This window comes from Eimeria maxima, genomic scaffold (assembly GCF_000499605.1).
Source record: "Eimeria maxima Weybridge genomic scaffold, Emw_scaff446, whole genome shotgun sequence".
Taxonomy (NCBI): Eukaryota; Apicomplexa; class Conoidasida; order Eucoccidiorida; family Eimeriidae; genus Eimeria; species Eimeria maxima.
In genome coordinates, this window is record NW_013566510.1 from 5,940 (window position 1) to 27,100 (window position 21,161).

Genomic DNA, 21,161 nt, shown 5'->3' on the forward strand with positions numbered 1-21,161 from the left:
ATGAGGCACTTCATCCCCATCGTCTGCTTCTCCCTCCTGGGCGCCCAAGCTGAGCCCTTACCGGCCAACAGCCCAGTATGCGACGTTGCCGTCGAGACTGCGCTGTGCTTGCACAATGCGGAGAAGATATTGATGCCTGATGCTCGCCCATATGGTAAACTATTTTTGCTACAAGGCCCAAGCTCCTGTCTAATAATGGTTGCTCAAAGGCATGGAGGTTCACCTTACGTTCGATGAATCTCGTCCTCTCGACACCAGTGGCAAGAAGAACCACGGATCTGGGGAGATCATGGCAGCAGCTGGCATTGGTGGTGTTGGGAGCTCTGGCTTGTTCCGCAACAACTACGTATACGTCCCTAGCTCCGATAGCTTCAAGTCTGCTGACTTTTCATACACTTTCTTTGTGTACCTCCTTGAGGATGCAAAGTCGAGGTTAGTATAAACACAGTACTCCAACGGGTGAACGTGCACGACGCATTTACTTGACAGGTCAATAAATGAGTTGCATGACCAGTTCTGCCCCATCATGCACAAGGGCACCATGCGCGAAGATGTTCAAGAGGCTTCGCCAGCACTCCTAGTCAACCCTCGCGTAAGGTTTCACCCATCACACGCAGTTACCTACAGTCTTCACATGATTCGTTTTATAGGATGGACGTGTCAAAGTTATCCTCGGCACTACTGGCAGTGCAGCACGTATGACTTTAACATAAAATATCTCTCCAAGAGCGAAACTCATGGGAAATTTTAGCTGGCAGCGAGATGCAGAGTAACTCAAGACTTCGCCCCCACCAGTGGTATCACCTTGGAGGTAAGCTATATAAATCAACATCTGTCTATGGAAGGTAGCAACAACACGTTCCTGCAGTCGTGCGTCATCAAAACCGCATGAGGCTCTACGTCGACGGCATCCTTGATTCTTCTCTCGTCACTGAAGGATCAACAAAGACCAATGACCTCCCTCTTTTCGTTGGAGGTGCCCCTTATGCCGAGAATGTTTGCGACATGCCAATGCTTCTCGATGAATTCCGCATGTTCTCATACGTACGTCGTGTCTTCACTGCATGAACCAATGCAGTGAAAACAATGCGATTTTCAGGCACTTGGTCGTGACCATATCCAAGCCGAGGCATCCATAGCCTTAGGCGGCATTGAACCCTCATATCTTCACATCGGCTGCACCAACTGCAAGTGAGTTCAATTACAAATCTATTTATAGAAAGAGCTGGTGTTTTACTCTCTTATCAGCAAGGACGAAGCTGCGGAGTCCTGTGCCGACGGCTACCACCTGTGCAGTAAGTTCATCTTGTGCACCGTATCATTAAGTAACTTTCCTACTCTTCGTTCCTGCAGACAAGCTAGAGCTCTACAACGGTGGATTCCAGGTCGCTCGCAAGCTTTCTCTCGGCACAGCGCTCGTTGCCGCCGGATCACCGACCCCAGTGAGGGGCGCTGGTCTGTGCTGCACAGACGCATGAGCTGAAACTACTCTTTTTTGAGTTTTCTGACTTCAATATTTTTTCATGAAACATCGCGGACAGCGTGCTTGTATGATGATCCCACAATACAATATAAGTTAAAAAACTACGCACTAGAAGATTTTGTTTTACTCCTGGTACTAGAGTGACATCCCAGTAAAGATGAATTGCCATCCTGCTTCTGTGCAGTCTCGGGTCACTTCCACGCATAGGGGCAACACAGGGCCACACAAAAGCAGGAGAATGCCAAAGCCTCGGATTCTAACAGCATTGAAACAAATATAATGAGTTTTCTCATTGAGTGCACTGCAAGTATCTATGGTGTGCTTGGACTTTGGATTGCGATCCGATTGTCGAACACATCTTAGCACACCGTCGACGTGACTTGGTCACCCAACTTCAATGTTTGCTGCAGATACACATATTAAGCTCGCTCCATTATTTTAGAAATTCAAACTTTTGCCACGAAGTTTCTCATTTTCCTTTCTTGGTTAGTCAATTGTACCAGATGTGGCCGTCTCGTGTTTGTGTAGGTCTCTTGGATCTGTTGGGGCTTGTTCAGGTCCATCGTTTCTCCACCTCAAATTGAGATATTATCAGCTCGCCTAGAGAGCATTGTTCTCTTGTTAGTGATCACAGGAGCTTTTCGTTTCGAGCGAGTGGTAGGCAGGTCATAGCGCTAGCGCAGCGACGAAATGTTACCGGCGTTGCGTAGAAACCATGGCGCTCCACACAGCTGTATCTGCGGCAACATGTGGGGTTAAGCCAGTAGACGTTGTACAAAGCATGGACGTCGGGGGACTGCCATGCAGCCTTGATGAGGACTGTGTGAAAGCACCGTCCGAAGGGAGAATGCGGGACTTCCTGTCATTCCTCGACCAGACAGCATCAAATCCCCTCCAATGTAACGGCCGCCCGCCAAAGGAGTCCAACTCCCCAGGCGAACCTGCCAGCACTGCAGATCTTCTGTCCAAAATATCTGCTCTGGAGGTTGAACTTGAGGACAAGGACCACAATCTTAAGGCCTTCCAAGAGCTACGGGAACGCGAGAAGCTCCAAGAAGAGCGGCTGCGTAAGCAGCTGCAACAACAGCTTCAGGGAGACATAAGTAGAACAACTGTGAGCATACCGAATAAGTTTGCGTTTCAGCTCCTGAGGTTTACTAACCAAAATACAACTACGACTGCCGTCGGGGGTAGCCTTTTTGCTGCGAAATTAATCAGTTGATTGGCTAAAAAAGCCCTAATCTTATGCTACACTTAAGTATCACGATATTTTGGTAGGGAAAATTGCCTGGAACTCATGTTGGCCCTCCGGTTGGCGGTCTCTGCAGGAAAAGTACGAACAGCAGTGCAGAAAACAACAGGAGTTACTGAGTCAACTGCAAGATGAAAAGAAAGACTTGGCCACTCGCTGTGAGCGACTGTCAGACGAAATGCGTGATTTGGAGCGGAGGTTTCGAACCAAAGCAGCAGAGATGCACAGGCAGTACGGCAGGGAATTGGAGCGTCAAAGGAGAGCTTTCCTTTCCGGCGAAAAGGTAGTCCTTACGTGAAGGGAAATGGTCTGTAAAGAATTTACAGTAATGCACGGCTGACAAAACGACATTTGACGTGGGTGGCCTTTCTGTGACCCCCAGGAAAGCGTTACTTCCTTGAGTATATTTTCAGGCCCGCCGAGAAGCGTGGGCCCGGGAGCGGGCTCAGGAGATAAAGGAAATAACGATAAAGGGTTTGGAGCCCGAAATCCAGAGGCTGCTAAATAAACATCGAGCTGAAAAGCGATTGTTAGAAGAGAAACTGAGGAAAATACCTGAGGATGTGCGCGTTCTGCCAAGAAGAACGGTTGGGGTGTTATTTCAATATGCAGATGTAGGCGGGCCTTAGCGTGTTTCAGGAGGGGCGTTGCGTTTTTTATTTATTTGCATTCTGCAGATGAAGAAACAACTGGAAGAAGAATTGGCGACACAGAAGGTTGCATTGCAGAGGCAAATGGAGGAGGCGTTTGAGGTGGAGAGGATTCAACACAGACAAGAAATGAGGACGCTTAAGGAGACCTACGAAGCCGAAGTAAGCAAAACCGTTCAGCGGAGGCAACCATGAAAGTGCACCAATAGTGAGAGAAATCAAACTGACGATTGCAGCCGGAAACTGCAACAACAGACGGTATATAGAGAGAAGCGAAAAAGTGAGGGAAAGGCGTCTGTTTGCATAATGGCAGACGGAAGAGTGGGTCTGTAATAATTCTTCTTTTGTATTGGAGTTGTGTTGTGGGCACTTACTTATTTATTCTTGCTGCTTCTAAACAAGAATGAATTATTGATGTTTTCTCTGGTTTCCTTGCCATTTCTGTTTGCGTTTTACTCTACGTTAGGTTGCAAAAGAACGTGAGGCATTGGCAGCGAAGCAAAAGCAACAGACCGCTAAGTTGGAGGCGCAGCTAACAGAAGGAAAGAAACGTCTGCAAGGGGAAATAACGTAAATAGAATATTCCGTTTTGGTTCTTTGTTTTTTTTTTGTGTTGTATCTGCCTGCATTCATGCACATGTTGCTGATGTGTATTTCCTTTGTTGGTGGCGTTTCTTCGTTGCAGCCTTTCCCTGTGTTTTATGTAAATGCAACAACAGCGGCGGAGGCGGGAAAGTTGCATTATGACGAATTAGTAGCTGACATATATAGCAGTATGTAACAATGCGTTGTATTGTTTTTTGTGCGTTTGTAGTATTTTGGCCTCCAGATTTGGTATATTGTTTCTGATTTGTGTTCTCCCTCTAGAATTCGTTTTCTCCGTTTTGATTGTTTTCTTATCAGAAAGGCGAGGGAAGAAGAACAAACACGTATGAAGGAAGTGACGTCGCAATTACTCGCACAGCTGGAGCAGCAGCGCAACAAACATTTGAAAGAGTTGCAGCAGGTAGAAGCAGCAGCGAAGGAGAAGGAAAAGGAATTACTTTTGCAAATGAAGGAAGCCAAAGAAGCAGCGATTCATGAGGCGACAGAACAAACGAAAAAGGAAATGCAGGCAAGAGCCCACAAGTAAGTAAAAAAATGCATACTGCCACAACTGCGGGGAGAAATACGCTTTAAATTCAAAAGCAAAAACACAAAGAAAAATAAATACATTCAATTTATTTATGGGTGATGCTTAAAGGCATCCTTGTGAATGGGAGTATACATTATAATATTATACTATTATACTATTTCTTCATACAATTAGCACATTTGATCTGTGTACAAATATAAACCTAAATGCAAATAAAGCCGTAAAATAAACAATTTTTTATTGTCAAGACACAAAACCGTCTCCCATTCATGTAGTATTTCTTTGCAGCAAACAATTGAGTATTTTACGACTTTATTTGCATCTTTTTCTTCAAACAAATACATTATATGTATTGGCGTTGCTTTTTCGCCTTTTGATTACACAGGAAATTAGACCATATATTGGAGAGGTTAAGTGAAGAGCAATTGGCAGTTCAAAACCAACAAGAGAAAACTTGGATCGAAAAAATGCAAAAGCGAGAAAAGGAATTCGAAGAATGCAAAAATATATTCGAAAAACATTCAGAAAAATTAAAAAATGATTTAAAGGTCACTTTTTATCACAATTACCTTCTTTTCCGTTTTATGACTCTTTATTTTATTTTATTCTTTTATTTCATTTTATTGTTACTTTATTTGTTAGTTTATTTTATTTTATTTGATTTTCTTCTGCCTTTGTATAGGCAGAGGCGGAAAGTCGCCTGGCTTTAGAGAAACAAATAGCACGAATGGAGGCTGAGGCAGAGATGAAAGAAAAAGAATTAACAGAATTAAAGGCAAAAATAGAAGGGATCAACGCAAGAGGAGAAGTAAGAAAAAACGGCAAAGGAAAAGAAATCAGAAACACAAACAAAGAAACAGAAAAACAAACAACTCAGGAAAAGGCGACACAAATGTAATACAGTAACGTAAAAGACATACAATAAAAATAAGATAGACAAAAGACAAAGGCAGGGAGGCAGTTGCTTGTGTCACTGCTTTAAATTTCTTTACTTGCAACAAAAAGTGGACAACGAAATATGCAAAACAATGCGTGCCAACTAATTGATGGTCTACATTATTTTATGTAATAATATATGTGAATAATACTACTTGAAGGAAGAACTTACTCTGTTTTAGGCGTTACAAAGGGAACAACAATTAAGAAACGAAGAGCTTGAAAGGGAATGTAATCAAAGCAAGGAAAAATACGAAGTAATTAATTAACTAATTTAATTAATAAAATAATAAAATAGTTATTTACGTACTTTATCTCATGCTGGTGTTTCAAATATAAACGATTTAACCGAAAACACAGGCCCTTGTAACTATCTTTAATGATTTAATATAATTATTAAATTTTTGATGTTGAACAAGACAATATACCTAATTAAAATTTGATTTATTTAATGTAAATGCTTGTGCCTATGTATATGTATTTGTTGAGTCGGTTTGGCAGTTTCAAATTAAATGTTTGAATCAATTTGAATCTATTTCTTCTTTTTTCTTTTGTTATTCGTCTTCCTCTGTAGGCGCAGCAGGAAGAGTTACGAAATCATCGTACAGCTATGGAGGAAATGAGCACAAAACTCGAAACAGCGACAAAAAAATTGACGCAAATGGAGAGAAACGAAGAATTAGTTCTTAAAACCCTTGAAGAAAAAGTACGAGAAACAATAAAAGCAAAAGATAAACAAATTCAGCGTCTTGCTGATCTCCTAGCAGCGAGTAACACTAAGGTAAGGAAAAAGAAGGCTGATAAAGGAGAGGAATACGCCACTAAACATGCAAAAAAACGCAACAATAATTCATTCGTTACATTTAAAAATATACGTCAATATAATAATATTCAAATGTTTTTCAATTTTCACCAATAATCCGCCAAAATCAAGACCAAACAACTGGAGCGCACATGAAGAAGAATATATTGAACAAAGGAGGCAGCCATGCAAGAAATAGGAGAAAATGAGGAGATATTTGCTGTCCTTTTAAATTATTTAATTTACTGGCTACACGTAAATTGACTGGCAACACATAAATACTATTTTATGTTTTTGCTCAATGATTTATTACTCTTATCTGTTATTTGTAGGCAGAGCATCTACGGTCGTTATTATCAAGACGACGGAACGACGATCTCCTTTGTCTTACGCCTTCTTCTTCGTCCTCAGCTTCCTCTTCTTCATCCCTTTCTTCTTCTTCTTCCTCTTCTTCTTCCTCGTCTATGTCTTGTTCTCTTCCTTCTACTACTTCTTCTTCCACAAATGACTACAAAGAAGAATTGTCAATAAAGAAAGAACCAAATTTAAATTTCTCTCATAAAATTAATTCAAAGACGACTAACGTCGAAGGGGGGAAAAGAAGAGCAACAATTACAATACAAAAAGCACTCAAACCCCTACAGAAGATAAAATAAATAAAACTAAATTAATTAATTAGTCAATTAATTAATTATTTAACTAAGTATTAATTAGTTAACACGTTATAATTGTTTTTATTGTACAATATTGTTTTCTGTCTTCGGGACAGTGAAGAGAGTTGTCTTTTACTTCCGTTGTTCTTCCTTTTACCTTTCTAATTTAATTTGTTTTAATTATATTTTATTTTATTTAAAACAAAATTTAATTAAATATTATTTAGTATTTAAACAATTAAACAATTTTTTTACTACGTTCCCTCATTTTTTCCTTTTTGTTGCAAAATGCACAAATCGAAGGACAATTCGTTTTTTTCCTTTTTTAATTTTTTTTCACTTCCCCCCCTTGTGCTTTTTCTCCCTCAATTTGAACTTGCTTCCAAAGGAGATAAACTAAAGGAAAAGAAAAGAGAAACAGAATAAGGAAGGGGGTGAATATCCCTAGAGTTTTAAACAACAAAATTGCACTGTTACAGGTATTTTGTTGCTTTTGTTGTTGCAGCAATAGCCGGAGAATAATAAATAAATACATAAAAAGTAAACAAATCAGCCAAAAGAAAGCATCAAACATGAAGCAGCAGTAATAACAGCAGCAGCAACAGCAACAGCAGCAGCAGCTGTTTTCTATTTGTTACATCTAAAATAACAATAAAAGACAAAAAACAATAAAAACGGTTTGCGACAGCAAACGTTTCATTAGAAGAGACAACAAAAATGTTGCTGATACCACTACGGCTGCTGCTGCAGATGTTGCTGTTGCTGCTGTTGTGTTTCCTCTTTGAGGTTTCCCCAGCTATCTCCTGTCTTAACGACGACAGAAAGAGGGACATTTAATGGCCACGCATTAATCATTTCTGTTTTTATTATATTTTTTATTTCTTCTTCCTCCTCTTTTAAACATTCAACTAATAATTCATCGTGCAGAGACAACAATAAACGAATATTTTTCCTTCCTTTTCTGCATATAAACACACAACAAACACAAAACGCATGCAACACACACAACAGCAGCAGCAGCAACAGCAGCAGCAATTGCAACAGCAGTCTACGTCGCAAACCCTAAACCCTATACCATGACTTGCCTGATTTGTAATGCGCGTTGCACTTTAAGCATTGCCTGTTTAATGATATCACTCGCACTTCCTTGAATAATATAATTAACAGCTTGTCGTTGTATTGCTGAGCTGTCGGTACTCTCCAAATTTATATAACGCCGACGCCCTAAACACCAATAAGGACCCTAAAACCTAAATCCTAAACCCTTAACCGTACATTCCCGCCAAAACCCATCAACCACAACATAAATTCCAATCCAAACTCCTAATCCTAAGCCCCAAACTCCAAGCGCCAAACCCTGATATCCCCAGACCCTAAGCCCTAAAACCATTGAACCCTACAAACCCCAAACCATGTACCTGACCTGCTAGGGTTTGTACATAACCATTTGTTTGTAGTTTATGTTTGATGATTTTAACGAATTGATTTATTTCGGGGAATTTTTCTGCAAATTTTGATTTTATTTTTTGCGCATTGTCGGAAGAAACGCCAAAATTATGCGAAATTGGAGAATTTCCTCCCCCATATAAAAGAGATAAACAGACACTTTTTGTCTGCAAGTTATTCATATCGATAAACACAAGCAATAAACGTTCCTATAATACCCTTTTATACTCGAGCTTTTATATGTGCTTATTTATTCACAGTAACTCAGTTGCAGTAAAGCAAACAAAAATCCCCCATACACACAATAAACGGACAAATAAACAAGCAAACTAACAAAGGGTAAAACAGCAAAGGGAAACGAAAAGAAGAAAAAAGAGAAGAAAAGAAATAAATAGTCTTACACTATCACGTTGCTGCTTGGACACCTCAGAAGAATTTAAACCCAAAAATTCTGCCGCGAGTTCTTCATAAAAATCTTTTTTTCCTTCTTTAAATAAAATCCTTAAACGACCTTCCATGCAGAAGTGAGCCTAAAACACACACAAATCCTAAACCCTAAACCCTAAACCCTAGAAGGCAAAACCCCTCACACCCTCAACTTCAAATCCTACACTTTAAACCATGAAGGCCAAACACCCGTACCCTCGATCACAACCCCTAAACCCTCGATCCCAAACCCTAAGCCCCAAGCCCTAAGCCCTAAACCCTAGACCTTCGACTGACAAGCACTCGCATTTCGATTTGTGAGAAGTCTGCGGAGATGAGGGTTTGTGCATTGGGTGAGGAGGGTTTAAATGCCTCTCTGCAGTTTAATGGAAGTTGAATATTATTTCCTGTTGGAGTGTATGTACACATTAAAGTAATTATTGCTTCCTTAGGCACAGTCTGTAAATTAAAACTTGAACACGATAATCGCCCTGTCACGGTCCGCGTCTGGTTCCATCGGCAGCATAGCCTGAACACCACAAACCATAGACCCTAAACCATGGTTTGTCTATTGAAGAGGAAAGGGAAACCTACTTGCTTATCATCAAGCGCAGCAGCATTGAAACAGCTTCTAGCATTCGTGGCACTGGCGCACGGGTTTAGGGTTTACCGAGGGAGTTCGGTTTGCTGCTGCGGCTGTCCAGACTTCCAAGGTGTTTTAAATCGCTGCTTCTTCGCCAACCCCTCAGATGAACCCTCCGGAGGAACAGCAAAGCTAACGGAACCCTCGGCAATTACTGTTGAAGACCCCAAGTATATCTGAAGAAAACCCTAAACCCGAAACTCTAAACCCTAAACCCCAAACCCTCGAATTCATGCTTCTCACGTGTGACCGCTAGACGCGCCCACCTTCACGGAATAGGAATTGGGGAAAATGTTTAGTTTACGGTATGCTGTCTGTGGTCTCCGCCACAAGGGTTTAGGGTTTAGGGGTTTTGGTTTACAGGGTTTAAGGGGGCGATAAACGTGCTGTACAACTTCGATATTTGGCGATGTCTTTGCAGCAAAGGCACCACAGGGTGGGAGTCTTTTAGGCTCTGCAACCAACACACCCAAACCCTAAACCCTAAACCCTAAAACCCAAACACTAAACCCAAACCTGTTGGGGTTCACAAACTACCCGTGAAGGTTTAGGGTTTACTTGCAATGCGGCTTCATCCGTGCTGAGTTGTCGGCCCTTATCATCCTGACCTCCCTCTGCAAGACCCTCCCCAGCGGCACCCTGGGGGCCCCCATTGACGGGCCCCTGTGGGGCCTTTAAGCCTAATCGGTTGTAGAGGACGTTTGCAACTTGTTGAGGCGAAGAAGGAGAAAAAGAAAAGCCAACGGCTTCACAGCAAGCAGCAGACAATCGCTGCAATTCTGCCTGCAAGAAGAAACACAGAAAACTCTAAACCGTAAACTCTGAACAGTGCATTGCACATATAATACCGGACCAAAAAGCCTAAAATGTCGTCAATATATGCTCAACGCCAAACCCGAATCCCTAAACCCTACCTGCAGTGTGTCCTTGTGTTGCTTTAGGACAGCCTCGTCGCAGGCAATGCCCGTCGCCTCCATGAGGGACAACAGCAGCGCCACAGGAACCTCCTGCTCCACTAATACCCTAAACACAAACTCTAAACCCGAAACCCTTAACCCTAACATATAGATCCGAAACCGTAAACCCTAAACGCTAAATGCAACGACCTCCTCACAACACAAAAAAACGGGGACTAGGGTTTAGGGCTTGTCGCGGGGTAGGGCTTGTCTAGGACTTAGGGTTTAGATACCTGCACAAACCCTGCGAGAGAATGTGCGGCGCCAAGGTGCTCGCGACTTGAGCAGTTGTTATATTGGCAATGAGAGATTTAGACCAAAAAGAACTAAAACCCTCAGAAACCCCCACCTCCAAAGGCGACAGCCCGCCCTGCATACATGCTAAACCCTAAACCCTAAACCGTAAACTCTAAACCCTAAACCCTGAACAGTGAAATCCGGACTTTACTGTTTGCACCCTTCTCCAGGATGTGGTAGTTTTACCAAGCAGCTCCCCAAAATTCAAAGCGAGATTCTACTAGACACCAAACGCTAAATTCTAAACCCTAAACCCTCGAGGGCGCACCAGGGGCTGTTGAAGGTTCATCTTTGCTGCTGCATTGTTGAGTGCAGCAGCAGCAGCAGATATTTCGGGATTGTCGGGCGCCCACAGCCAAGTCATAAGGGAAACGTCAAGAAAGCAAGCCGGGCCGAGAGCTGCAAACACCAAACCCCAAACCCTAAGCCCTAAACCTTGAACCCTGAACTTCCGACCTCCTACGGCAACAACGCAAAAGTGCATAACACAGCCAAGGGTGCAGCTAACGTCCTATAGAGTGCATTAGACATTCACTAGGGTGTTTAGGGTTTAGTGTTTACGGATCTCTGCTTTATCAGCAATGAGGGGTCTAATGGCCTCTTGTGAATTCCACAGAAGCAAACAACCATTAAGAAGAGAAAATTTAACTCGCGAGAGAAGTAAATCATCTATGAATGACCAAACTGCAGCAGCTTCTACCCCTTCCCCTTGCTGCTGCTGCTGTTGTTGCTGTTGTTGTTGTTGCTGCTGTTGTTGCTGCAGGTGTTGCAGCGCGAAATCTGCTAGGGGAATAACGAAATGTTGCCACTGCGTTGGAGCGCTCTTCGCAAGACGATGGAGGGCCTCCAAGCTTAGCTGCAGGACCCCCTCTGGACCTGCGGTGCTGCTGCTGCTGCTGTTGCTGTTGCTGCTGCTGCTGCTGTCAGCAATAGAACCTGTGCTAAGGATGAGAGCAACAGGACGAGGGAATCTTCTCCTAAAAGAGTCATTGCTATTAAATCGACTAAAATGCAATTTATTGCTGCTTAAGGAAGAAGAACTTCCGTCTTCTAATAACGTCTGACATACCCAAATAGCGAAACCCTCAGGGGACCCCCATACACCTTCCGGGGCCCCCTCTAAACCCTCGGAGGAGCCCTTAAAACCCTCTGGGGGGGAAGGGGATGGAATCGAAGAAGAAAAGAAAGAAGAGACAAAAGCAGAAAAAGAAGCAGAAGAAAACACAAAATGGACATTCTGACACACACATTCACACACACGGACCCTTAACCCTAAACCCTAAACCCTAATTCCCAAAACAGCAATCCTAAACCGTAAACCGTAAACCCTAAACCCTAATTTAAGACGCACATGTTGGGAGACCCAGCTGTTGCACAATTCCCTCCAAGCATCGACAGGATTGAAGATGAGGGTTTTTTTGTTCCTTTTTTTTGTTGTTATTTCTCCTTCTCGTGTTTTACTTCTTTGTCCCTTCGCCTCTTTCCCCTTCAAAGGAGTCTTCTTGCTCCTTGACCCTTTGCGGGGGCCCTCTGCGGAGGCCACCCTTTCTTCTTCAGGGTTGCTGCCCTCCGGCGACCCCACAGCAGCAGTACCTGACGAGCAGGGCGCCCCCAAGGGGCTCCCAGGCGAAGGGCTCCCAGGAGAGGGGCCGCCAGGAGAAGAACCCCCAGGCGAGGAGTCCTCCAGGGAGATGGGTGAATCTTGGGGCCCCTCCGGAGAGGGGCCCCCAGGCGAAAGACCTCCCATAGAGAGGGGTGCCTCTATGGGCACTTCCTGGAAGGGGTCCTCCGTTGCCCCCGTTGCCTCTGGAAGTGTGTCGGGGGCCCCCATTTGGGGTGAAGGGACATGGACCCCTTGGGGCCCCCCTTCAACTGCCTCTTTTGAATTTCCATAAAGATGTTGTGGTGGCGCGGGGACCCCAACAGATAAATGAGGGTATTGGAGGGTGCCTGCAGAGTGGGTACTCTCTGGGGGCCCCTCCTCGAACCCATAGACAGGGGGGCCTCCGGGGGGCCCCATCAGCGGCGTCCTGTATGTGCCTCCAGCAGGACTTGAATACGACCCATACATCAAAGATCCCTCATCCGGCTGCTGTTGCTGCTGCTGCAGCCGCACCTGCTGCTGGTGGTGCGCCTGGGACCACAGCTCGTCTGGCGGGTGCTGCGATTCCTGTTTTTGCTGCTGTGGCAGCTGCTCCTCCTGTTGCCGTTGCTGTTCGTGTTGCTGCTGCCTGCAGGGAACAAGGTAAGAGCGGATGTCAGATTGCACTGTGTGGTGGGGGGTCCCTTCTTTTGGGGCCCCTCCTTCTTTGGGGGCCCCTCGGGGGCCCCTCGACTTTGCAAGCCGACGGAGCCGCTGCAGCTGCTCCTCCACAGGCAAATCACCAGGGTCCCTATATTGCTGCTGCTCCCGCTGCTGTTGCTGGTGCTGCTTCTGCTGGTGCACAATGTTAGGGCCGTAAGTAGAGGTGGTATGATAGAAAGGAGAAAGGTGGACCCCTCCAGTATCCGTGGGGGGGCCCCCTTGGGGGCTCCATTCGGATGAAGTCCAAGAGCTCCCGCCACTGGCACCAGCTGCTTCTGCTGCTGTTGCTGCTTCTGTTGTTGCTGGTGCTGATGCTGCTGCGTCACTAAAAGGGGAAGAGGAAGGCTTCTCAGGGGCGTCCGCGGACAACAAACTCAACAGAAACGCTTCCAGGCCCTCCCTGTAATCATCACAAGAACCTTAACACAAAACCCTAAACCCCAAGCCCCAAGCCGTAAACCCTAAAGCCTAAACCCTTACTAGGCTTACGTGTCAGTGATAGCCGTTGTTGGGGGAGGTGGTGGCCGCTTCCAAAATTCGAATGCAACAAGGTGCTTCTTCGGGGCCCCCAAACTGCGAAACCTATGGGGCACCCCGAAGGAACCAGGGGCGCCTCTGAGGGAACCAGAAAGTCTCCTGAGGGAACTAGATGGGCCCCCGGGGAAACCAGAGGGGCCCCCGAAGGAACCAGGGGGCTCACCGAAAGAACCATGGGGCTCCCAAGGGCTCGCCGATGTCAATGGGGGGTCCGCCTGCATCGGCTTAACTTACCACGTGTGTTGCATTACAAAGGCCAGTTGCAAAGTAGAGTCTAGCTAGAGTTTAGGGTTTAGGGTTTAGAGTCTACGACTTAGGAAGGACGGTAATGCGGGTGGCAGTGGGTGTCTTGGGGGCCCCAGCTACCGAGTGTGTAGGGGCCCCACGGAGGCCTCAGTCTTTGATTTTAAAGCCACACGATATATTTAATGAGGAAATAAACGACAGGGTAGTGAATTTAGGGTACAAAGAAGACATAATAAGAGGGAGAAGCCCCAGAAGGCAGTTTCTTAGAGGAGGGGGCCCCCCCAGGAGGTTGGTGGGTATGGGGGGCCCCTAGCTTAACAGGCTGGCAATCTGCTCTCCCGAACGCACATTTCTTTGCTTTTTTTTGAGTTTTTTGTTTAACGTCAAGGTATTGAATAAATAGAATTGATTAAACAGTAAAGAGAGAAGGAAAGCCTCCCGTTGGAGGCCCCTCTCTCCTGTCCTTAAAGACTGCCGCCAGCTTGCGGTGTATAGACGTGCAGCTCGGGTGTAGGTCGACTCGGATTTTTTTGTTTCTTTTCTTTTCCTCTTATTTAGTTTATTTTTTTCGTCTCATTAAGGGCCCTTCTACCTCCTCAAACGTACCCAAGGGAGGGGTAGAAAGGGGCCTTCGCTTCTCCCCTCCTCATGTTCTTCTTCGCATCTAGCAAACAAGAGGACCCGCAGGGGCCCTCCACCACAGGCACACACAGAAACCAGGGGCCCCTCCCAGGTGGCCCTTGGGGGGCCCCCGAGGGGGCCCCAAGAGGGGGTCCCTCAAGTCACTCTGCAGTGGCCCCTCTCGCTGTGCCCTGGAATGCTCATCGTTCAGCAACATCATCACATGGGGGCCCATTGGGGATCCCCGTGGGACCCCCCTTTGGGTCATCCGATGAGGCATCTTTTAGGAACTTGATGGCACGGGACCGACAGGCTTCGTGGGGTGCCCCCGATGGGGCCCCCCTGAGGCCCAGGCCTGCTGGTGCCTTTGGGGGCCCCCCAGAAAGCGTTGTTGGGGGCCACCCACGGGGCTCTTTTCAAGCAACCCAGCAGCAACAGCAACATCTGCACCAGCAGCAGCAGCAGCAACTACAGCAGCAGTACTTGCAGCACCAGCCGTACGCTCAGCCGCAGTACTACGGGCAGCAGCAGCAGCAGATCTACATGCAGCAGGAGCTAACAATGCAGCAGCAGCACCAGGATAATGAGATAGAGCAGCTGCAGCAGCAATGTCGATCTTCTTTGGTTGCATCCCTTCGTATTGTGGGAGAAACAAACGAAGCGTCACAAAACACTGCTAAACAATTGGCGGCACAGTCAGGTAAACCCTAAACCATATATGTGTCATTTATAAGAGACAAGTCCTCTAACATCTTTCCTTGTCCACATCTTAAATAGGAACCCTAAACCCTAATTTGTGGTTTATTGTGTTACAGAGCAGCTGGAGAGAATAGCAGACACAACAGAAGCAATAGGCGATAATTTAAAGACATCAAAATATCTCCTTAAAGGATTAAAGAGTTGGTGGGGGTCAGTCTCACAGCTATTTACTCAACCCTCAACAAGCAGCAGCAGCAGCAGCAGCAGCAGCGGCAGACGCCAGCAGCAGCGGCAACAGCAACAGGGGCGTGATCGGCAGCGGTGGCTTCCTGATAGTGCTTCTGCTGCTGCTGCGGAGGCGGATGTATACGCTGCTGGGACGCAGCAGCAGCTGCTGCAGCATGAGCAATTCCAAGTGCAGCAGCAGCAACAACAGCTGCAGCAGCAGCGGATGACGCTGCTTGGCAGCAGAAACGGTGCAGCAACTACAGGATCAGCAGCAAGCGAGGACTTCGATGAAGGAGTTCAAAGAGATCTCCAGAGACTGTCTCAAATGGTCAGCACATCTGCTGCTGCTGTTGCTGTTGCTGCTGCTATTGCTGCTGCTGTATGTTTTGCTGTTTCAGTTGTCTCATGCTTCTCTCGTGCGTGCTGCTGCTGTGTTTTTTGCTGCTGCTGCTTCTGCTGCTGCTTTAGTGTAAGTGAAAAGGAGAGCATATAACTTTGCAACACCAGCAACCGCAACAGCAGCAGCAGCAGCAGCAGTGTTATCATTTGTGTTGTTCTGCGGTGTTTATACAGCTGGGTGAATTAGAAGGAAGAGCAGCTGCAATAAATAAAGAACTGCAGCAGCAAAATGAACAATTAAATAAAATTGTTTATTCAGTAGAAGCAAATAAAGAAGAAATGGAGAAACAAAAAAGAGAAATTAGACAAGTACTTAGAAGGTAACAAATATAATAACATAATAGACAATTTAATTTAAATAAATATAAATAAGTATAAATAAGTAAAGTTAATTAATTAAGTAATTAATTGAATAAATGAATGAGTAAGTAATAGACAAAATGCTTCTTCTGTTGTTTTGTTCTAACGGCAATTACATTCAACCTTTTCTTGTTTCTGTTTTGCTGTTCCCTCGATGTTTTCTCAACACCTTGTTGGTGCTGCAGCGGCAAATATGCATATAATGAATGAATATAAGTGAATATATGTATAATACATATATGTATCCATATTATTTACATATATATATGTTGCTGCCCGTGTTTCCTACTGTATCTTCCTGTTGCGGCGCTGCTGTTTAGAGCTGTTATGCTGCTGTGCGGTGTATAGACAGCGCAAGGGGTAGACAGTGCTCCTTTTCTGTTTTTTTCTGCAGGTAGCCAAGGCATGGGACCAAGATATCTATTTTAGGGTTTGGTAAACCCATATCTTCCTCCCTAAACCCATTCTTTCTTTCGTTGGATACTCCCTTTGCGCGTTAAAACATCAAAATATAATCAACTCTCATTTGAGTTGTTTTCCCCTCTTTGCAAAGGATAGAGACCCTTTGGGGTTTAAAAGGCACGGAGGGGTTTGAGCTTCCTTCGCCCATCTCCTCCTTTAAACCCGAAACCCTAAACCGTTGATTCCCTGCCTTGTGGTAGAACGCACCGCCCGTGAGGGTTGAACGTTTCCGGTGTATGTGGAGGTGTGTACAGCCCTAAACCCCAAACCCTTACGCCGCTGCTGTGTAGGATGTATGCTGCATCTGCGCTTTTTTACTGGTTATTGTTGTAAAGCGCTCCTTCGGCATAATCACCGGGTGGTAAACCCTTCCGCAAACCCTAAAGTCCGAAACCCTCGTTTGTGTTTTTTCCACCTATTAAGCTTTAGGACGTTCCGTTAGAATGCAGTAGGTTCTAGGGTTTAGAGTCTGGGGTTTAGGGTTTAGAGTCTAGGGTTTAGGATTTTGGGTTATTTTGGTAGCTTTTTTCTAGGAGGTAGTGTGCTAAATATTGAACAGGTGCTGGAGGTCTTTCCTCACAGAGTGCTGCCAGTGCAGGTAGTAGAGTTGGCACGATTTCCTTTTCGAGGTATTCCCTCACACCCATCGTTAAAGCAGAAGATGGCAATGGCGGCTGAAGCAAATTTACGTCATCCATCAGCATATCTCCATCCCCAGCAGCTGCACCACCACCACCAGCAGCATCAGAGGGAGGCTCTTCAGGGTCATCGTCTGCAGGCAGTTCAGCAGGAATGCCCGCGATGCCGGCAGAGCTCTTCCTTGTGCTGTATCTTTGAGCGGTGGAGGCTCTTGGCTGTACGATCGTTCCGCGCTCCGATGGAGCTACTGTGCTTTCTCTCTTGGAAATAGTGCCATCAGCAGGGGCAGAGTCGGGTTGCAAGCTGCTTTGGCTCATCTTCAATTACACGCCGAGTTGGAGGCACTAATCGGGAGCGGGAGAAAGCGTTACGTCTGCACATGCAGAGAGGGAACTTGTCGGAAAGCATACACTCGGCACGGCCGATATCGCATGCGCTGCTGCTGCCCTTGATTTTGCCCCGAATTCTGCTCCGTTTTGACACTACAATGCCAATTTCACGTTGCAGTTTCGATTCCTCGTGTGTATGTGTTGGCGCTGCGCCAATATTGTCGGCGGTCGACGCAGAGGGCCAGTTGGTTGCTTCCCGATCGTGTCTTGTTTTGAGTCAAACGCTGCGCTAAAACGATTTTTTAAAACAAAATCTAACTTAAACTTAAATTGTTTTGCTCTCTCTTCAGCGAGGACGTGGCAGTGCCCTGCTGGGTGGTTCTCGCGGCGAGGCGGGGGGGCGCTCAAGGTCACTTGACCCGCCGGTTGCCCTGTCTTGTTGCCATTTCTTCTTATCGTTGATGCTTATGCAAAATATGAATTCACTTATGAGACGAAATGCGAATACGTTGAAGAAAAAGAGGAAAGATTCGGCTTCTAAGTGCCTTTTTGTGGGGCAGCCAGGAAAAAGTGGAAACTGCGCGGAAATCGGCCATCACGGAGGCGAGGGAAGCCCCAAGAAATGCATTTTCATGTTTTGTTCTTTTTCAAACAAATATAAAGGTTGTTGAAGAAACGAAAATTAGTTTTTGGTATTTGAGCAACTTTTAGGGAAAAGTTCAAGAAAATACAACAAAAACATTGTTAATCTTGCCAACCTTCAGGTGTGTGTACACCGCCCACAGCCAAGGGTTGCTAGGTCCGTTTCCCGTTGGGTTGTTGGCGGAAACGGTTGACTTTTCAATGAAACCTGGAGAACAGTTTCATTATAGAGTTATTGGAGCATTTCGCGGTTCTAGCCAGATCGAATTTCTTCTTGGCCCTCCATCTTCAACACGCCATTGTTGCAAGTCGGGGTTCGACTTGCAACGATGGCGTGTTGAAAAGATCACAGCCAAGCGAAATAAGGAGCACAAGTCCACCAAGTTGAATATCAGCTGTCAGTTTTAAGCGTAATTCCTTGGCTGGTTATCAAATAGGCCTTTCTATAAGCTCCCTATGCCACTCCTTATTTTAACAGGCCAAACAGAACACATTACTGGCATTTGCTGCACGTGTGCGCCTCCTGCCTCCTTATACTGACTACACAAGAAATAAATTTTAATTTCGAGTGGAAATATACAAGACGTGCAAAGAAAAGAATAGTCTAGAACTTCTGGCGTCCATTGCACCAGTCGCAAATTCAGCGGCGTCTGCTGTTGCCCATCATGCTACTCGACATCTGCCGACAGCAGCACCAGTAGTAGGAATAGTTCTACTGCTGTTGCTGCTGCCCCTGCTGTGTGCTATTATAAAAAGCATGGAAAAGGAGGCTGCAGCAGAAGGCGCCAGAAAACATCAAATATGCAAAACAAAGGGTCTGTTTAGCCAAGAAAAAACATATTGGAGAGTTTGTTGCTCCTGTACACTCTCGTATCAAATACGCCGCAAACCCTCTCCCATAAATCCTAAACACTAGTTTTCCAACTGGGAACCCTAAACCATCTCTGACCGCAGAGGGTTTGTTGGTGTGGCCGCTGCAGAATTCACTTTGCTCAACATTCTGCAATGTGAAGGGCCCCTAGAGAAGCCCTAAACCCTAGAAGGAAGGGTTACAAACGCTGTAACTCGTGAAGTGTACAGCATTGAAATGTTTGTGTTTGTGGTGGCCCAGAGGGCATAAAAGTGCTGCTGGGGTTGTTGCTGTTGCAGTGTCTGCTGCCGTTACTGTTGATGCTGCTGCTTCTTGCCGCTGTGTGTATACCTCTAGTCTTCCGGTTGCTACACCCACCAACCACCTTCTCCCTGCGGACCTTGCTGCTTTCCCTGCTGGTCCTGTTGTTGTTGCTGCTGCTCCTGCTGCGGTTGTTGTTGCTCCTGCTGCTGCTCCTGCTGCTGCTGCTTTGGCGGATTTGGTATTTCATCCCAAATGCGTTGAATCTCTGCGTTGGGTTTGAATGTCATTCCTTCTGTCCAACGATCAAGGAATTGTCCTTCTGCAGGATGAAGAGAAGCAGTATCTGTTAACAGCTGCTGCATTGTCCGCAGTTGAGCAGGCGATAAACGTTTCGTCTCCTCTACAACAGCAACAACAGCAGGAGCAACAACAGCAATAGCAGCGCCATTAGTAGAGGCAATTGGAATATATTGAGATATTGGCGAGCCAAGATCTATTGGCGGGAAATGGGGCAGACAGGGAAGAAAAACACGCGAGCAGATTACTCACAATTTCCTCTAATTAATAATAGTAAAGGCTAGGGTTTACAACTATTAAGGGAACTACGGTTTAGGGTTTAGGGTTTACTGCCAAAAGCAATTCCGCTCTGCAGCCATTCGCAAAAGTCCTCGATTTCTTCCGTGGTGTGCAAAGACGTCTGCACCCAATAACACTCAAAGCGCAAGACAAACCCTAAACCCCCGTGTCCCAACCACATAAACCCTAAACCCTAAACACCAAAGCCTAAATCCTACATTGGCGAGAGCCCGCAGGTCTGCGTTGGGGTCTTGAAATGCTTTTGCCAGAATTTCTACGAACTTCGCCTTCCCCACAGCATCCAGCCGCAGCCGCGCCGTGCACCTGAACACACACAAACCCTAAACCCTAAACCCTAACCCCTAAACCGCAGGTGCATATCCTTGAGAAGGGAATTTGAGAAGGAGCCGTGCATGCGGGGAGGAATATCGCGCCGAATGAGCACCACGAAATCGGGCTTTCGCGTTAAAGGTTTGGGCTGGAAAGAAAGGGTTTAGGGTTTAGGGTTTAGTGTTTGCCTTTGTCGTAGGATGCGAAGTGCCATGGCAGCTCGGGTTTTAGGAGGGTTTGAATTCATAGCTTCTCTTATCTTCTCATTTAAGAAATGCATAAAATGTTCGTCTAAACCCCGCAAAGAAGACAAACGATCCATCAATTCGTCTAGCTGATGCGGCTTCCCTAACTGCACACCAAACACCAAACCCTAAACCCTAAACACTAAATCCCAAGCTCTAAACCCCAAGTGTACATGAACACAGCAAGGAAGGGAGAGGGAATGCTTCTTAGAACCATTAAGACGAAGTGGTTGCAATTTAAGGTTTAGGGTTTAGGGTTTACTAGCATAAGGCCGAGTAATCGTTCTGTTTTCTGTGCAGCAACACGCCGCCGCAAGACACGGGTGTGCTGCATAATCTGCATCTCTATGCGGTTAAGCTTCTGCAGCGCAGCAGCAGATGCCTTTGATGCTTCTTCTGCCTTTTCTTGCTGCTCCCGCTGCAGCTGCTGCTGCTGCTGCTGTCCTCCTGCCGATTGTGCTGCAGCGTGTTGTCCGAGCCAACCCCCAGCTGTGGAACGCATACCGCCCCCAACAGCAGCAGCAGCGGCGGCAGCAGCAGCATCAGCGGCAGAAGCAGGAACAGGTCTAATATTTTTTATAAGGGCGCTGCGGATAAGACGAAAGACATCTTCTATTAGACGCCCCTCCAACAGCAAATCACGGATTGGCTGCAGCGAGGCAGCAGACACCTAAAAATAAATAATAAATAAATAAATAAACATAATTATTAGTTAATTAAGTAAAAACACCATATATATATATATATATA

The 21,161-nt window shown here is 45.7% G+C and overlaps 6 protein-coding genes across 6 annotated transcripts; 3 read left to right on the forward strand and 3 right to left on the reverse strand.

Annotated features, from left to right (window-relative positions):
* On the forward strand, positions 1-1,478 carry EMWEY_00033410 (hypothetical protein, conserved; the record flags this gene model as incomplete). The annotated part of the gene is made up of 9 exons (XM_013481854.1): positions 1-154; positions 210-432; positions 490-592; positions 651-696; positions 752-811; positions 869-1,044; positions 1,100-1,191; positions 1,249-1,295; positions 1,354-1,478. 9 exons carry the CDS (start codon positions 1-3, stop codon positions 1,476-1,478), a joined length of 1,026 nt encoding a protein of 341 aa, XP_013337308.1.
* Positions 1,479-2,264: 786 nt separating this feature from the next.
* On the forward strand, positions 2,265-5,418 carry EMWEY_00033420 (hypothetical protein, conserved; the record flags this gene model as incomplete). The annotated part of the gene is made up of 7 exons (XM_013481855.1): positions 2,265-2,550; positions 2,762-3,018; positions 3,413-3,547; positions 3,852-3,955; positions 4,289-4,513; positions 4,906-5,068; positions 5,203-5,418. 7 exons carry the CDS (start codon positions 2,265-2,267, stop codon positions 5,416-5,418), a joined length of 1,386 nt encoding a protein of 461 aa, XP_013337309.1.
* Positions 5,419-7,827: 2,409 nt separating this feature from the next.
* On the reverse strand, positions 7,828-13,742 carry EMWEY_00033430 (DNA polymerase I, putative; the record flags this gene model as incomplete). The annotated part of the gene is made up of 14 exons (XM_013481856.1): positions 7,828-7,872; positions 7,987-8,135; positions 8,335-8,524; positions 8,759-8,887; positions 9,282-9,312; positions 9,454-9,602; positions 9,788-9,880; positions 9,985-10,209; positions 10,341-10,449; positions 10,616-10,752; positions 10,948-11,078; positions 11,241-11,916; positions 12,031-13,384; positions 13,474-13,742. The coding sequence occupies 14 exons, from the start codon at positions 13,740-13,742 to the stop codon at positions 7,828-7,830; spliced, it is 3,687 nt and encodes a 1,228-aa protein (XP_013337310.1).
* A 673-nt stretch (positions 13,743-14,415) lies between these two features.
* Positions 14,416-16,038, forward strand: EMWEY_00033440 (synaptosomal-associated protein 25, putative; the record flags this gene model as incomplete). Its single annotated transcript, XM_013481857.1, has 3 exons — positions 14,416-15,088; positions 15,204-15,643; positions 15,889-16,038. The coding sequence occupies 3 exons, from the start codon at positions 14,416-14,418 to the stop codon at positions 16,036-16,038; spliced, it is 1,263 nt and encodes a 420-aa protein (XP_013337311.1).
* Positions 16,039-16,850: 812 nt separating this feature from the next.
* On the reverse strand, positions 16,851-17,492 carry EMWEY_00033450 (hypothetical protein, conserved; the record flags this gene model as incomplete). The annotated part of the gene is made up of 2 exons (XM_013481858.1): positions 16,851-16,904; positions 17,151-17,492. The coding sequence occupies 2 exons, from the start codon at positions 17,490-17,492 to the stop codon at positions 16,851-16,853; spliced, it is 396 nt and encodes a 131-aa protein (XP_013337312.1).
* A 1,872-nt stretch (positions 17,493-19,364) lies between these two features.
* On the reverse strand, positions 19,365-20,913 carry EMWEY_00033460 (hypothetical protein, conserved; the record flags this gene model as incomplete). Its single annotated transcript, XM_013481859.1, has 5 exons — positions 19,365-19,660; positions 19,888-19,957; positions 20,055-20,160; positions 20,478-20,518; positions 20,674-20,913. 5 exons carry the CDS (start codon positions 20,911-20,913, stop codon positions 19,365-19,367), a joined length of 753 nt encoding a protein of 250 aa, XP_013337313.1.
* Between the last annotated feature and the right edge of the window lie 248 nt (positions 20,914-21,161).